Source organism: Muntiacus reevesi, chromosome 5 (assembly GCF_963930625.1).
Source record: "Muntiacus reevesi chromosome 5, mMunRee1.1, whole genome shotgun sequence".
Classification (NCBI taxonomy): Eukaryota; Metazoa; Chordata; class Mammalia; order Artiodactyla; family Cervidae; genus Muntiacus; species Muntiacus reevesi.
Genome location: NC_089253.1, coordinates 68,110,242 through 68,128,682, shown reverse-complemented (window position 1 = coordinate 68,128,682; position 18,441 = coordinate 68,110,242). Strand labels below are relative to the sequence as shown.

Below are 18,441 nucleotides of genomic sequence, written 5' to 3'. Positions count from 1 at the left end.
TATGTGAAGTGAGAAGGAAAATACATAATGTTTGGGGAGAGGATAATATAATTATATCTACAGGGTGATTTTTTATGTGACAACTCAACAGCATCAGAAGAAATCATTTTTTATAGAGTATGGGTATAAAGATTAAACTTTAGCCTAAAACATTCTTAAGCATCTACCAGCATATTCCAAATGTTATTTTTCAAAATTTTTGTGATTCTCCTTACAACTCAAGATTTTGATTCTATTACTACATTGTTTTACTTAAAAAAACATAATTCATAGAAAGTTAATGCATTTTTGTAATTAATGAAATAGTATTGGAGTAGGAGAATTATGTTACTCATACATTTTTAAAATCCATGTGTAACTGTTCCTCTCAAGGAGGAAGAGAATGAGGTTATTTAAAAATCCTTAGTTTTAAAAACAATATCTTCTAATACTAATGAATCAACTCTAAGGTGAAGATTATCATCCAAATTCACATAAGAAATGCTTTTGCATAAATACACTTTGTTAATGAGGTCCTAGATCATCTTGTCTCCAAAAATGATATTTTTCAAGTTCTGGAATATATAGTAAGTCACTTAACAAAGAATCTTATCTTCATAAGCTTCCAAGGCAAGTTAGAATGTAGAATGATTTGGAGGAAACTATCTCCCATTGTCTCGGCCTTTGTAGACTTCCCCAAAAACACACTGCAACTGAGATGTGTTTTCACGGTTCTTTTACCTTCAGTCAATACTCAACCTAAGCTGGAAAAAGGCAAATGAGGGTAATGCTTTCAGATTTGAAATCAGGAATAAGAGCTAAAAGGCTGACAGTCTGAATATTGTTCAGTGATCCCCTCTGGTGTATATATGAAATAGGATGGAGACAAAACAGCAGGCTTAGGAAAGGTTTAGCAAAAAATTGTCAGAAAACTATAATTAGGCACTTTAACTTTATAATCCCAAACTATGTTTATACAATAATTTAAGATGCTAAAGATAAACAGTTACATATTTGGTATTCATAATAAGTCATATATTTTTTGAAGATTTAAAGTCCCCTGTGAAATTAATCACCCCAAATCAGATCATTTTTATCTGCTAAATGTATTGAAAATTTTACTCACCCTGTGTAGCAATAACATTGAAGCATAATTTTGAGTCGCTTTATAAAGCTATAGACCAGCCAGCAATGTTACCGGTTGAACATTTATTAATTGTGACAGGAACACAGAATTTATTTCAGTGCTTTAGCTTATTTACTGCTCTTTCACCTTTGTATTTTGTATTGACAAAGTAAAATGAATATTGATAAGGTTAGGTATTGATTTTTAAATGTACAACTTGTTCTCTGCCTCATTCAAAGTCACACACCAAAAGACAGTGGGTGTTTCAGTAGCAGAGGATGTAGACTTACTGTTATAAAAGGGAGAATTGTTGAAGCGAGAAGGTTTGCCAGCAGAGTACATTTTATAGTTTGAAAAATGTCATCAGTAAAGGTGAAGAAAAGAAATGAACAAAATAGGAGGGATATTATTAACATGATTTTAAAGGCCATCAGCAGTGTTGGTTAGGGTCTTGTGTTGGGGTAGAAGTCATAGCTTACTGAGGTTTTGATAGTTAAAAAGATTTCAGTATGTTTATTGAGATATTGTGGCTACCGTATTTTTTAAATGTTTGGTCTTCTATGCATTACTGAATTCATTGTGATCCACAGTTAGCACTTGCTATTTGTATGTTGTTTTCTATTGAAATATTACCATAGGGAAAGTATTCACCATAAGTAGTAGACTTTCGTCTCTACATTTTAAATTATGCAGAGAAATACCTACTGAAGTTCAATATTTCAGTATAGATATTGCTCCAGAGTAATTATGTCTTTGTGGACATGCAAGTTCTTAGCAGGGAGTTACATTACAGCTTTTTGTGACTTTTCTGTTTTTTTCTGTGCATCCTACTGATACTTCAATAATAATATTTATAAATATTGAAGGTGATAAAGGCAGACTGTAAATCATAAAGAGTGAAAATTTTTCAAAGGTATTCTTTTAAGTCATATTGAACATAATCAGGGAAATGTCTGATGTACCCAAGCTCCTTTCCAAGGTGCTGTAACTCTTTAGTTGCTCAAATTTATCTTATCAATAATTATGTTTTTACTTTCTTTTATCCCTGGATCTGCATGAGCACTGTAGATTATCTTATCTCTTCCCGGATTTTAAAACAGGCAGACTTGGCGGGGGAAGGGGGTCGTTGTTATTCATTTTGGAACCAAGCTACATCCAAACTTATAGCAAAAGCCTAGGAAATACATAATCCTCTCCCTCTTGGATATGTGAACCACCTTTCAGTTCTGTGTCTCAGAAGCATTTTCAATAGCTCTCCATTGTCATATGATACAAGAAACACTTAAGGAAAGAGTAAGCACACATATTAGATAGAAAGTAATTGCATACATATGCCCTGATGTTCACTGCAACACTATTTCCAATAGCCAGGCTATGGAAGCAGCCTCAATGTCCATTAACAGAGGAATGGATAAAGAAGATATGAGATAGATAGATGGATGATGGAATATTACTCAGCCATGAAAAGGAATGAAATCGTGCCATTTGCAGGGATGTGGCTGGAACTAGAGGCTGTCATACAGAGTGAAGTAAGTCAGAAACAGAAAAATGAATACTGTGTATTAACACATCTATGCAGAATCTAGAAAAATGGCATAGATGAACTTATTTACAAAGCAGAAATAGAGACACAGACATAGAGAACCAGTGCTTGGACATCAAGGGGAGAAGGGGGGGTGGGATGGATTGGAAGATAGAGATTAACATGTATGTACACTGCTGCGTATGAAACGGACAACCAGTGAGAGGCAACTGTAGCACAGGGAACCCTGCTCCATGCCCCGTGGTGGACTAAACGGGAGGCGAATCCCCACAGAGGGCCTGTATGTACATGCGTGGCTGATTCACTTTGCTCTACGGCAGAAACTAACGCATTGTAAAGCAACTATACTCCAATCAAAAAGAAAGAAAAGAAAAGAACTGCTGTTCCTGACAGTATGAAAGACTAATGGGAAAATATTCAAACTGCAGAATACCTGGACATGCTGAGTAAAATATAACACCATCTATTTAGATGCATTACTGAGACTGCGGGAAAGGAAGAGAGAACTGGGTCTAAGGAACCAGTATAGGAAATGTGGAGGCATGTTGGTTCCTTGTGGAAAGAGCCAAGCTGGGGAGCAGAATATCTGAAAAGCTCTGTCTTCAGAACAGGGCAGACTAGAAACAAAACTCACTCACAAAGACAGGAAAGTAAACAATCTGGTTTCTACCTGGGCTCTAACTGGAAAACTCCGAAGATCTGTAACCAAGTGCCAGCCCTACCTGAGACTCTAGTTTAAAACAACACTATGCCAAAACTTAGCAGCAAAGCTGGTCTTTGAAGGAAATGCAGAACCACTGTGGAGGTACTTGCCTTCAACCCAAGCCTCAAGAATCTCCGCAAATGAAAACCTACTGAAGATGGTCTCACAGTCCAAAACTAACAGAACTGATTGTAAAAACAGATTAAAAAATGAAAGGGAATAGCTGGAAAGAGAAAAGACAGCTGTGGTTAAAAAAAAAACAAGTAGAAATTTGAGATTATTTTGTTTTGAAAAAATCTTAAAAATCATAACTTCACTTGATGGGTTGAATAGCACATTAGATACATCCAAACAAACAAACAAACTACAGCAGCAAAAACACAGTGAATTTGAAAAGTAATCTGAAGAAACTTCCTAAAAGAAGTGTGGTCTCAGTTGCTCAGTTGTGTCTGACTCTTTTTGATTCCATGGACTATAGCCTGCCAGGCTGCTCTGGAATTCTCCAGGCAGGAATACTGGAGTCGGTTGCCATTTCCTATTCCAGGGGATCTTCCCAACCCAGGGATCAAATCCACGTCTCCTGTGTCTCCTGCATTGGCAGGCAGGTTCTTTACCACCGAAGCCCAAAAGCACAGAGGGATAAAGCATGGAAAATGTAAAAGAATGGTCAGGGCACTTGAAGGAGCATGAAGTTCAGTATATATCTAATACAACTTTCAGAAAAAATAGAGGAAGGAGGTACACCGTTCCAGGAGAATATTTATAGAGTTCAATAATAACAGAATTTTTACAACTGAAGAAAACTTAAATCTTCTTGTGCAAAAGTACAAGCCTTTATCAGGAAATATAAATGAAGTCATACCTAGACAGACCATAATAAAACTTTATAACACCAAACACAAGAGAAGACCTTAAAGGCAGCCAAGGAGAAAAGATATAACTTACACAGGAATGAAATTATACTGGCAACAAACTTAAAAAGAATGATACAATCCAGAAAATAAGAGATAATATTTTCAAAGTGCTGAGATGATATAACTGAATCCACCTAGAGTTTTCTATCCCAGTTAAATTATTTCCCAAGAAATGAAACTGAGCCATTTTCAAGTAAAGACCCATCATTACTAAATTTAATAACTTTTGTAGGAAAAAAAAAAAAACAGAATCCATAAAAAAGAATAAAAATCAAGAAGGAATTGGGAGCAAAGTAACCGTTAAATATGCATAAAGCTAAACTTTACACTGAATATATAAAAGTAATAGTGATGATGGTGACAGTGACCCTAAGGTGGATTAATTTGGGTGTATGAAGTAAGATGGAGTAGCACTGAAACATACACATTAACCTGTGTAAAACCAGACAGCCAGTTGAAATTTGCCGTATGACACAGGGAGCTCAAATCCAGTGCTCTGCAACAACCAAGAGGGGTGGGGTGGGATTTAAGGTGGGAGGGACGCTCAGGAGGGAGGGGACATGCGTATACCTATGGCTGGTTCATGTTGATGTATGGCAGAAGCCAACACAATATGATAAAGCAAGTATCCCCCAATGGAAAATAAATAAATTTAAATAATAAGAAAGTAAGATGGAGCTAAAACTCTCAACAACAATAAGATGTAAAATATGAGGGAATAATAAAGCCGGGTATGCATGTTGATGTTTAAAAATTAAAGAATAGAGAAATAATATATAGTTTTCAAGCTAGTATAAGCAAGCAATGGATGCCAGAAAAGAGGAAGTAAAAAGGATAGAGAAAGCAAGGTAAATATCGTTAAGTAACATTGTAAAAATAATCCAGATATGTCAATGATCACAATAAATGTAAATGGAGTAAATGCATCAATTAAATTCTGGGATTATTATGATGGATAAAAGAACAAAACTCAGTGTATGCTGTTTACAATCAATACAGCTAAAACAAATTTCCATTTAAATATCAGCCAAAGAAAATGTAGCTGGGTTAGTAACAAAGTGAATTTTGAGGTAATTCAGGAGGGTCGAAACACTCTTCAAGCAGACTTGCTATGTTAACTTAGATGAACAGTTTTTTCCAGAAAATTTGTGAATATATTAAAATCTCTGTCATTTGGGACAATGTGGCAGAAGAAATGACATCATAGAAACTAATGGTGATAGGCTATTTTAAGATCACTGTCCAGTCGGTGAAAGGGTAACATTAAGACTCAGGTGTACTAAATTCACACTCTAACTAGGGCACTTTCTAACTGGGTGACTTTGGGCAGGTGCATTACCTCTTTAAGGGCTTCCGTGGTGGCTCAGTGGTAGAGAACCCACCTGCCAAAGCAGGAGACCCGGGTTCGGTCCCTGGGTCGGGAAGATCCCCTAGAGAAGGTAATGGTGACCCACTCCAGTATTCTTGCCTGGGAAATCTCATGGACAGAGGAGCCTGGGGGGAGGGGGGCTGCAATCCATGGGGTCACAAAAGAGTTGAACACGACTTAGCAGCTAAACAACAACAATTATTATTACCTCTTTAAACCTTAGTTTGTTCTGTAAGTGTTGCCAGTAATAACATTGCACATTGCTGAGGAAAATCAAAAGAAATCACGGCCGCAGAAGCACTGGTAATCTCTGAGACAGACATTATATTGTAAGTTATCCAAGTATGTCATTGCGAGTACTATGCGTATCATCCAAATGCAAATTGAGAGAAGTTGATACTACAGTTAACATGTAACCCAAATAATTTTTTTTTAATAATTTATAACATCATCTCCACTGAAGTTGTTTGTTTGCCATTAATTCTTATAGAAAGGCGGTGTAGGTAATGGCAAGTATGTAGGTTTTTAGAGTAAACTTCACAAAGTTTGAATCTTATCCTACTATGTGGTAATGGTCAAGCAGTTCATCTCTCTGCGGCCCATTATATCAATACTTCCCCCCTTGCACAATTGTTATGAGGAATGGAGATTATGAATGCCGCACGCCTAACAAGTAAAGCACAGACCAGGTACATAGTATGTAGACCATAAATAGTCCTGATCATATTATAGCAAACAGATATCCCTGTGTGCCTTCAGAACCAATAGTTTTAAGATGTTTTTTTAGTTTTCTGAAAACACTATTCTTTGATATATTAATATACTCATCCCATAAGAAATATATCTGTATAAGCAAAATGTGTGTGCTCAGTCATGCCCAACTCTTTGTGACCCCATGGACTGTAACCTGTCAGGCTCCTCTGTCCGTGGAATTTCTCAGGCAAGAATACTGGAGTGAGTTGCCATTTCCTCCTCCAGGAGATCTGGGCCCAGGGATCAAACCCACATAGCTTGTGTCTCCTGCATTGACAGGTGGATTCTTTACCACTGGGGCCACCTGGAAGCCCCTATAACCAAAATATCTGTTAATAAAAACTTTCCCTTCTCCAAACATGTCAATATCAACCATCTCTTTCATTCCCTACTATGCAAAGTTTTTTTTCACTTAGTTAAAAAAAAAAACAAGAAACTAGTTTTACATTTCATTGTTTAAAAAACAAGAGCCTTGTATTTTTAAGCAGTTGGCTATTTGAACTGATTTTATTTCGCAAAATTCACATGAAAAACATCTGCATTATTGCAGATAAGATGTATAATGATCTCAGTGAGGCTTTTCTGTATTAAAAAATGAAACAATTAAAACATTTGACAAAAAGCACTAACCCTCACCACTTTCTCACAGCCAATCTGTGTTCAACGCTGTTTCTTAACAGCAATCAAAAGCCCATGTCCCTAAATTAGTCACTGAGGCCAGAGGACAGTATGAGAACTGGCAATTCTAATAATGTCACAAATAATAATAAAAACAACAATCACCGTGCTCTTCAGCTGACTAGCAAAGTAATGGGGAAAGAGGGTGGGAAGAGAGAATGAGCACAGACCACCGAAAGCCTTCTGAATACGGGGTCAGGACTGACGCGATGCACTGTGTTATGTGGGAAGCAGCATGTGTCACCTGCCCTTCCATTGGCTGTTTATCCAACATCAATACAACACTTTAGGAGCCAAATTACTAAACAAGCTGCCAATTAGGCTTGCAGTCAGCTGGATAGATTAGCAGCTAAGAGAGGCCGATACAAGATTTTCATCTCTTGAGCCAATTACGCAAGTGAATTACCATCCACAATGCTCTTTGGAAGATTTGAGGGGAAAGGACCGACTCCGCTGTAATAGATATAAGAGATCCAGAATAAAGAGGGCTGGAGCGGGAGCTTGCAGAAGGGTTAGCAGGCTATGTATTGCTAAAATTGCCCGAGCAGGAGGAGAGCCTCCCAGGAAAGGACTTAAAGGATTTAGCACCGCCAGGAGCAAAAGAAAAGGAAATTATGGTTGTCAGATGCTGTGCTGAGACGGAGTTGTTCCACTCCCATGTCTTAATCTCATAAAAGAAGGATGAGAGACCAACAGTAGCTCTCACGCCAGAGTCATTTTCCATGAAAAATGAAGTATCTGTTTTTTCTTTTTTAAAGTTATATAGAACAGCCATTGTTTTTTGTTTGTTTCAGAAATCTGTGTTGCTATGGGGAAAGATTTAGCATTTAAGAAATCAAATGGTCTTTGTTTTAACATAATGATAATGCTTCATTTTAATTAAGAGAAATAGACCAGCATTAAAAAAAATAGAATGAATTCTGCCTGTATAAAACCTAAAGCATGAACTTATGGTTACCAGAAGAGAAAAGGAATGGGAGAGGGATAAAATAGGAGTTTGGGATGAGCAGATTTGGATGTTCAGTCAAACTGCTATATATAAAATAGATAACAAAGCCCTACTGTGTAGCACAGGAACTGTATTCAGTATCCCGTGATGAACCATAATTGAAAAGAATATAAAAAAGAATGTAAATATACTAAATATGGATGTTTAACTGAATCACTTGGCTGTACACCAGAAACTAACACAACATTGTACATCAACTATACATCAATTTAAAATATAAATAAAAAAGCAGGGTGGAGTCCAGTGGCCACTACTGAGCCACCACACTTGAAATGCCAACATTTTAAAACTACAATCATGAATCAGTTATTTGCTGTTCATTTCAGAACTCAAAACTGACATGCAGTTTTTGCAGAGATGGTTTAAATTGACTTTATATTTTCTCTTAAATATTAAAGTTTAAACTTGAACCTTTGCAATCTCTTGTATCAAAAATATAACAGGTATGTAGCCTGAAGCCTCGTTAGACCTCTGATCTGCCTTAGCTTATCAGTGGATTAAATTAATTTGTGGTGATCACAGAAAAATTAGGGATATAAGACAAAATGCTAGTATGCCATGTAACCTGACACATCTGCAAAGCAGCTGTTCAGAAAAAAATTAGATGCCTTGGTAGTCTGTTGTTACCATTATCATAATTTCAAAGTAAAAATTTAAAGAAAAACCTTAATTGTCTTTTTGTTATTAAACAAGTTTTAACAAAAGGCTTCTCTTTGTTTTGTTTGTTTGGTAATTAAGAGACCTATTTTTATATCTTATATGTTTATGTATATTTTTGTATAATTGGATAAATATATAAAATCTCTATGTATTTTTATTTTGCCTTTGTCAAGCAGTAAATAATGTTAGTCCAGAGTTTTTCTTTGGTGCCAGTCTTTGACCATTCAAGCTGCTGGCAATTGAAGGTTTTTTTCTATTACATGTTAAAATACTTGCTTCAGTGAGCTAAAAACCAATCTGACAAGTCCAAAACCAACTCATTATTGTGGTAATCCAGTTCTCACTCCCTGTAATGAAGTTAGCAATGACAGCAATGTATTCTGTTCTCAGTCTGAAGATGCTCTGAAGATTAAGAATATCAAAATGTTCAGTAAAGGTCTTGCAAAAATCCATTGATGATTACTCTATAGTTTGTTATAAAACTCACCAGTTTTAGTTATAAACTCATCAGTTTCAGTTATATAACTCATCTGTATCACTTTGCAATTCCCCTCTGTAAGTTAGAATCCACTTTTCTCCAGAAAACCAGATACAAATTACCAGATTAAACATACTGTTGGTTCAACTCTGACATGTCTTTTATTACTTACTGTTATTTTATGTTTTTACTATGAAATACATATACCAGAGACTTCCCAAGTGGCCCAGTGGTGAAGAATCCACCTGCCAATGCAGGAGACTCCGAAGACACGGGTTCAATCCCTGGGTTGGGAAGATCCCCTGCAGGAGGAAATGGCAACCTTGGTAAGGAATCGGCCTGCAGTGCGGGAGACCTAGGTTCGATCCTTAGGTTGGGAAGACCCCCTGGGGGAGGGAAAGGCTGCCTACTTCAGTATTCTGGCCTGGAGAATTGCATGGACTGTATAGTCCATGGGGTTGCAAAGAGTTGGACACAACTGAGCGACTTTCACTTTCCAGTATTCTTTCCTGGAAAATCCCACGGACAGAGGAGCCTGGCAGGCTGCAGTCCATTGGGTCACAAAGAGTCGGATATGACTTAGCAACTGAGCAGCACGTGTACAGAGAATGGAATGAAATGTGTAGGTGGAGTTTTAGAGAACAATAATAAATTGGTCACTACTGTGGCCGCTAACCATATCAAGAAACAGAACACTATACACTGCGGTCCCATAGGTAACATTTTTGTTATCGTTATTGGCGCGTAAAAGGATCCTTATATACAGTCTTAGAGAAAGAGGAGGATGGAAAATCCCTATTTGGGGGCTAGAGGTGGGGTAGAAGGTGCTGTTAGAAACCCAAACAGGGAGGAAAGATGGACGATGATGGGAAAGGGGTTAAGGGCACAAGAGAGACAGCTGACTCTCAAGCCTTTGACAGCAGTGAGTGATGTCGTCAGCACCTGCGCATTTCAACTCTCAGACTGCTCTCGGAAAACACAGCCCTCATTTCAGAACAGAAACATGCTGGACCCAGGACGGGGCTCGTACACCACAGGCATCCTGCGGACCTTCGGAAAGTGAGCCAACTTCATCCCTGGAACCCTAGGGATGGAATTATGGGCAAACACTATAGCCCAGAGTTCTACAACAGACTTTCAAGGAAGCCCCAATATAGGAGACGGTACTGAATATGTTCTCCCTAAAACCAAGATGGTTTTAAGCTGTTGTTTAATCCCTAAGTCGTGTCCAACACTTTTGCGACCCTTCAGACTGTCCAGGCACCGCTGTCCATGGAATTTTCCAGGCAAGAAAACTGGGGCAGGTTGTAATTTCCTTCCCCAGGGGATCTTCCCGACCCAGGGATCAAACCTGCGTCTTCTGCATTGGCAGGAGGATTCTTTACCACTGAGCCACCAAGGAGTCCGTACTTTGACCCCTTTTCTCCCTACACAGTCTGTAACATTAGCTTGCTTGATGATCACTCCCTTAATTATCAAGGAAGAATAACCACAAGAAATGATCTGGTTAATTTGAGTTTTGATTGCTTTGTATTATGCCTGTTTTACAGATCAGAAAACAGAAACCCAAAGAGGTTAAATAACTTAATCAGCTACTAAGTGGAAGAGCTGAAACTAACCAGGATCTTTTTGTCCATTGAGCCTTCTACTACAACAAGCTCTTTATCCAAAGATGAATAAAGAACCCTCCCCAGTACTTTGTTGAAAGGAAAACTTGAAAGCATGTGCTTTTCTTAGCCTAAGAGGGCCTTCATCTGTGTTCATACTAATGTGGGATTTTGTTTTTTTGTTTTTGTCGTTTTCTAATTCCAGGATTTGTAGGAGAAAACGCTCAGCCAATCCTAGAAAACAACATTGGAAACCGAATGCTCCAGAATATGGGCTGGACACCTGGGACAGGCCTCGGACGAGACGGCAAGGGGATCGCTGAGCCGATTCCAGCCCTGCAGAGGCCAAAAGGATTAGGGCTTGGGTTTCCTCTACCAAAAAGCACCCCTGCAACCACTGCCTCCAATTCAGGAAAATCCGCCTAAGAGGAAAAGCAGAGGAGCTGTTTAACAAGTTTTATTCGCTCGCTATAGTCCATTGTTCTAAAATGACAACATAGCTTCTGTGGTTGAAGCTGAACTCGAACATCAAAGCCTCAGACTTGCCCCTCTAGCTTCCTAGCTGCTACAGTTCTGCCAGAGTGATAGAAATGGGATTTCATCACAGTTCATGGTGCTAAAGTAAAAACCTTCACCTTTTAAAATTTTTCAGTGACTCGCATTCTAGGTGTAAAGAACAGCTCGTTTCTCTTATTTATTTTGATCTTGTGTTGTCAGTAATTTCTCATGTTTTAGCTTGATTCATTCCTGTGTGCGCTCGATGCCCCAGCGGCCGAGCACGCCTACGTGTTTCTAAAATAGGATTGGCCGGAAAGGGTTATGTTTCACCTCATCCCTGTCTGTCCTAACCGAAAACACCTGTCATCACATCAATGAAGTCCTAAGCACATCTTTTTTTGAAAGGCTGGCCAATTATACCTTGAATTTGACTTTTTTGTTAGGATTCCTCAACAGGGTGACACCCATTCATCTTCTATCCTTGGACACTGTAGTATGAAGTTCACAGCTGACAAACAGCAATTAATGTTGCCCTCTGACATGTCGACAAAAATAAACCTCATCATTGTGATCACCACAGTGCCCTCAACATGACTTTACTGCAGATCTTATCAATTTTACCTCATTTAGAACATAAAATAATTATGGAAAGAAAAATGTATTTTTTAAATTCACCATGACTGAGTTGTAAACTCTATTAATAATCTAGACTTCCTTCTACCTCTTTGTTCCCAAAGGTTGATATTTTTTTTCAGATCAACTCAACTGTAGTAAACTGATTTTAAATTTTAACCATCAGAGTAAGTTAGAATATCAGCTCAATTTATTTGAAGATTTTAATGGCTCTCCCAAGAATTCAGATTTCTGGCAACGATCCAGCCCGTTTACAAGGTGTACAAAAAAAATAAATAAACGGTACTGTTTGCCCTTTCTAACACCTAAGTAGTTACTTTAAAACCAAGCAAAACAAGTCAATTTTTATTATGTGCCTAGTATTGTTACATCTGAATCCTCTGCTTCATAATGTCCAGGATTCTGAATTGCTGTTAGTTTAGATGTTGGTTTGTTATTGTCTTCATTAGTAAGAACTAATAATGATATTCTCTTTTGTAATGACCTTTATTGGTTGAGTGAAGGCCAAGATAACACATGTGAATCAACCTTCTAATGTTTTTTAAGCTTTGTTTTTCTAGGGCAGTTTTAGATTCACAGCACAATTAAGGGAAAGGTACAGAAATTTCTCAAATATCCCCTCCCCACACACATGCATAGCTTCCCCCACTATCAACATCCTCCCCCCACCCCAGAGTGGTATATTTGTTACAGTTGTCAAGCCTACACTGACACATCAAAATCACCCAAACTCCACAGTTTATATTACAGTTCACTCTTGGTGTGGAACATTCTATGGGCGTGGACTAATGTATAATGACATGTCTGCCCCATTATAGGATCGCACAGAGTAATTTTACTGTGATAAAATTCCTCTTGGCTCCTCTCTAACAGGCTTTAGGGAATTTGACAGTCCCCAACAGTGGGGAAAGGAGGTTTGTGCATGTAGTAGACCTGACCCACGTGGTCCTCTAAAGAAAATACTGCTCGTTAGGGAGAGGAAGTTCAGCGTGCTATCTGAAAGGCTTCATGGTTTGCCAACTTACAGGTTCCTTTTCAGAATTATCTTCTTTTCTAGGGTTATCATGGTAAGAGGACAAGTTGGCTAGGGAACCATAGGCTACCAGGGGAGTTGGTTTTCTCATGCCCTTCTTAGCCTACCAGGTGAGCATTCTTACTGCATAAAGTTACTGTTTGACACTTTCCTAAATGTCTGTTACTTGAAAATTCACCATTTTTTAAAAAATATTTTTTATTGAATACTCATCCATCTACATAAGATGCAAAAAGCTGGGGGGGATTGTCTATATTTCGGTTTAAAACTTCGTTATGGTAGCGTATAGCACTCTAAGGTCTGTTCATAAGTTTGTTTTGGTTCCATTGCCTGAAGATCTTTTAAAATCCTAGAATTTTGCAAAGCCAAATTTGGAGCCACAGGTAAAACACAATGAGGTTTTTGTGAGACTGACTGATCCCAAATTCCCATGGACTTGACCATTCTTTTTCACTTCACCATGGTCTAACTCTCAGGAAGAGCAGACTTGACACGAGCTGGCACAGGGGAACTCCTTAGCTAAATGTTGCAGCTTTATAAATATTTTTCCTTGTTCTCCTGGATGGGCATCAATTTTCTGAAGAAACTTTCTAAGATATCACTGAGCTCAGGTGTTCTCTAACTCCACCTACCAAAATAATTCATCTTTATATTTTCCCCTAATAGAAGAAAGGTCTCAATGTTGACATCTTGAGCCCTGTCTGTGACTCACAGAAGATTTCAAACATGGCTTATTCTATTGGAGTATTTACGGAATACGTGAATCAATACTCAAAGCAGAGAAGTGGTGACTTCCCAAGCGTTCCCCTGCTCTCACACAGACCTCCCTTCACTTTTCAGTGAAATTTAAGAATGATCATTGCACACCTGAAGTTCTGCTTGGACCCGAACTTAATCAGAGAAAAGAACACAATTGAAAAATGGAATTTTTAATGTACGTCAAATATCTTTAAGATATGAAGTTCACTAATTTACGTTTGTTGTAAAGTTAATTTTTATCAGTTCCTATGCCTATAGAACCCAAAGCATCCAAAAGAATTCATGTTTTAGAATGTATCAATCATATCTCTGTAAAAAGGCAGTTAGATTTTTCTCTTGTCCTTCATAAAGCCAACACTTCTATAGTATCTAAGCCTCATATCAAATTAATTGCTTGTACTAAAACTTATAGAGAATGCGTAAGTCTCTTCCATTACTATCCAAATTATCTATTCCCCAGCAAGTAGCCAAGAGGCTGAGTGTGGCTACATTAGCAATTCAACATTTTGCCTTTATATACTTGTTATACTTGATATTAACCAGATTGTGTGCTGGTGTCATTTACTTCCTCCCTTCCTTCTTTCTCCCCAAATACAATTTTTAAGGCAATGTTATCCCCCTCAAGTTTCTTTGTTTTTATTTTTTAATTATATGGTCTCCTTTAAAAGAAAATCATCACTGTTAACTAACATTTACCAGTTAATTGGTATCAGCATTTGAAAACAGATTTTATAACTCATACTGTTGCTATCAAACAGAAGTTAAGACAGTAGGGTTAAAGATATGCCTAATGTATACATATAGGTATGTTTACAGGGCATGACTGTGCAATTTACAGACATGATTGCAAAATAATTGCATCTTATTAATATCTTAGCATTGTGAATTGATATTCTTGCAGTTAATTGAACTGACAATTGCTTCTCTTCAATATGTTTTCATTTTGAGCAGATATTTCATGAAAGAGAAAAATCACTCCTGACATGCTTTTTAAAACCATTTCCTCCTGTCCTCTGTTTTTCTTAAAAAAAAAAAAAAAAAAAAAAAAGTGACCTAAATGGTATTGTAAAACGAAGTTGTTTAGCAAAGAATATTTTGGATTTTTTTTCTTTTAGTAGAAAGATATAGTACAACAAAGAATGAAAGAATAAACATAATGTTTAAGAATGTTATTTATAAGCAGTCATTGTCTTTGTGCTTTAAATGTTTCCCTCTTGAAATAAATAAAAAATAAAGTTGAAAGGACTTTAATTTTTTTTCTTTTTTAATTACTGAAAGTCGCTCAGTCGTGTCTGACTCTTTGCGACCCCATGGACTGTGCAGTCCATGGAATTCTCCAGGCCAGAATACTGGAGTGGGTGACCATTCTCTTCTGGGGATCTTCCCAGCCCAGGGATCAAACCCAGGTCTCCTGCATTGCAGGCAGATTCTTTACCAGCTGAGCCACCCGGAAAGCCCAAGAATACTGGAGTGGATAGTCTATCCCTTCTGTAGTAGATCTTCCCGACCCAGGAATCAAACCAGGGTCTCCTGCATGGCAGGCTGATTCTTTACCAACCAAGCTACCAGGGAAGCCCTGCTAATTACTAGCCATTGACAATTAACATTGAACAGCGCCATTAAGTGTTAGTTGCTCAGTCATGTCCAACTCTTATTTACCCCAGGAACTGTCACCCACCAAGCTCCTCTGTCTATGGAATTCTCCAGGCAAGAAAACTGGAGTGAGTTCCCATTTCCTTCTCCAGAGGATCTTCCCAACCTTGGGATCGAACTCAACTCTCCTACATCACAAGCAGATTCTTTACTGTCTAAGCCACCAGGGAAGCCCCAAATTCATTATTTATGTTTCAGTCCTAGAAAATGTCAACATTTTCTAAAGAAATTTTAGGGGAAAAAATTGGAAAACATATTTGATTTCATTTATTCACAGCTGATTGTGACCTGTTATACCACATTTCCCTGGTTTTGTTTTCTCTGATGCTGGGCTAGAATCTGTCTTTTTCCACCCAAAGATTCTGATTCTAAAGGAACAAATGCAAGTTCTCATTGAAACAAGTGCAAGTTATCTCTCTGATAACCTCAAATACAGATCAGAACCATATGTGTTACTCCATTTCCTTCTGGGGAATTGTGCTTCTCAGAAACCTGCTTGGATATTTTAAATATTTTATAATACTCTTTAAAGTGTTGAGTTCCATTGCTTATAGGAAGCATCTCATTATGTTAATAAAATACTCTCTTTTCTCCCCAAAAAAACTGAATTGTGAGTTGAGTAAGTGGATTTTTTTTTTTATCCAATAGGTATTAAATACTCATTTATTTAACAGGCTTGCAGTAATATATACTCAACTGACAAGTGGACCATGAAGGCTCCTTCTGCTGGGTTCCTACTAGGCAAAGACTCATTACTTTACCCACCTGACATTTTAAGTAGATCCAGATTTGTCTCTAGCGAGTCAGTGCCATTAACTGCCAGGAGTATGATCTACTATTGCCACTTTCGGTTTTATCTGTACATTAGAGTTGTCTTCTGTCTTTGAATTGTCATGGAGTTTAAATCATTCTCAGATTCACCGACCTCACTCCTATTGCAGTGTCAGAATGTCCCGTGTTTACTCCTTCATCTTTGAAGGATGAAGTTAGGCAACAATTGAAGGCTATGTTTGTGTTTCTTTAGTTGTTTTTCTTTTTCCCTTAGTTTAAATATTCAAGATACATTAATAGCATTTTAAATTTGTGTATAATTCTTGATCTTTCAGCTATAAAATGGTAAAGGCAAGCCTGTATTATGATAGCATCCCAAGCAAAAAGAACACTCAGACCTTTTTTCTACCTGTTTTCATCTTCTGATTAAATTTCGAGGAAATGTTTATTCCTTCCTAAAGGTAGCATTCTATAATAAGATGAGAAATAGTATACTAGCTCATTACATACTTAAAAAAGATGCTTTCCAAAAGCAAACAAATTCTTACTTAGTGAAGTAAATTTCTTCAAATGCCAGAATTTCATAGTTAGGATGAGCAGATGAGTTTCAGGGGGAGAAATTAAGGCTTCATTAGATACCTGTGTGGCTAATCTAAGTCTAAAGTTCTTTTCTGATGGCTATAATTGATTGTAGAAACTACAGATAATCCATGCTGCAGGTAGGGGGAATGGAATACACAAAACAATTTTTAAGTGAACGTGAAGTACTTGGCAGAACACGCTGAGATTGTGAAATGTCAAGTTCGAAACCACAGTATTTCTAAAACAATGATCATGGTGTCTTTAGGCTTTCAACAGTCAGCCAGGTGGTCCAGAAACTGAAGGCCTGGTTCTTGACCCTCCCCCATCTTTACACCCGTTTCCTTTTGTCACATCACTCCTGATTCCTTTCCACACATCTTCATCTCCTTCACCTAAGCTTAACATCACAGGACAGCCTTGCAAAATGGAAACCATCGCAAGCACACAGGAAACCTGCCTGATTTGACTCCCGTCCCATTGTGTTTCTCCATTATGTCCCTTAACAACTCAGCTAGAAACAAGCGGCAGATTTTTTCCCCACTCACTGAGTAATTGTCTGCGCCGCAGTGACAGATGTGCAATATAGCAGCTTCTTTAGGAAAAAATTAACAGTTTGTCCAGCATGTCAGCTCGCTCTTTTTAGTGCTTGGGAGGTCTTGGCCCCATTATGGATGATTTAGAAATTGAGGCAAGCAAAAACCAGCTGCCTGCGCTGAAAGCCTTCGTTAGTCGCCCTCATCTGCATTCCAAGACTCACTTACATCTAGAAATTGGTAGAGCCCCTCTGGCCACGCGATGAGGATGGGCTGACAATGCCTTGATTTGTTGAGAGAGAGAATAAATGGGTTTTTCAGAAGATGAGGAAATATCACCATTACTGGCCAATTTACAGCATTTTATCTGTTCTTCAAACATGTCACTTTTGTTATTGTTGCATGGTAATTACATAGTGAAACGGAAAGAAAACAAATTCAGGTTACGTATTCAGATGGATTGCAAAATCATATAATCCTGATAAATGCCCATTTATGATACACATGGATGAAAGGTTCATTTTAATTTTGAATGGCTAGCTCAGCCATAAATAGGATATAGGATTAAATTCCAGAGAATCTGATTACATAAAAGCAAATAGTCTTTTCACTTTTTTCAGATCCAGGAAATTCAGAGTGATATAGCACAGTATATTCACAAACAGGATTGTCCTCAGACAAGACAAAAAGTAAATTCAGACTTGCATTCTGAAAAGAGTGAGAACTTTCCATGAAGCTGGAGAGCTATCTTGTTCTAGTGATGAGTCAGTCCTAAAGGCTTCTCAAGAGGCAAGGGAGCCTAGGCTGAAATAGTTCCAGTTTGGAGGAACAACCCTACATTTTAATCTCTACTTTCCTGATCACTTCTGCATTCTCACCAAATATTGGGATACTAGAAATTCAATGCTTTTTTCTTGTGTTCCTCTTTCTGAGGTTATTTCTCCTTCATCCTCAGACCCTATTATTGTAACGGAATGTTGCCTGGAGAAGTTTAGCTGAGCACAGATAATGAAGATTATTGAGTGGAAAAGAACAAAGGGGCGGCACTCCAGGGCTGCTACTGAAAATGTCAGGTGTATAAAGCAGGAGAAGGGAACGGCTACCCACTCCAGTATTCTGGCCTGGAGAATTCCATGCACTGTATAGTCCATGGGGTCAGA

The 18,441-nt window shown here is 37.9% G+C and overlaps 1 protein-coding gene across 3 annotated transcripts in view; it reads left to right on the top strand.

Moving 5' to 3' along the window:
- Positions 1–14,911, top strand: part of GPATCH2 (G-patch domain containing 2) — a 195,245-nt gene extending 180,334 nt beyond the window's left edge. For all 3 annotated transcript variants that reach the window (XM_065938338.1, XM_065938339.1, XM_065938336.1), the window contains one exon: positions 11,025–14,911. In XM_065938338.1, the coding sequence (XP_065794410.1) occupies positions 11,025–11,245 (221 nt within the window). In that variant the 3' untranslated portion in view covers positions 11,246–14,911. The remainder of the gene's footprint in view (positions 1–11,024) is intronic.
- Positions 14,912–18,441: the final 3,530 nt, after the last annotated feature.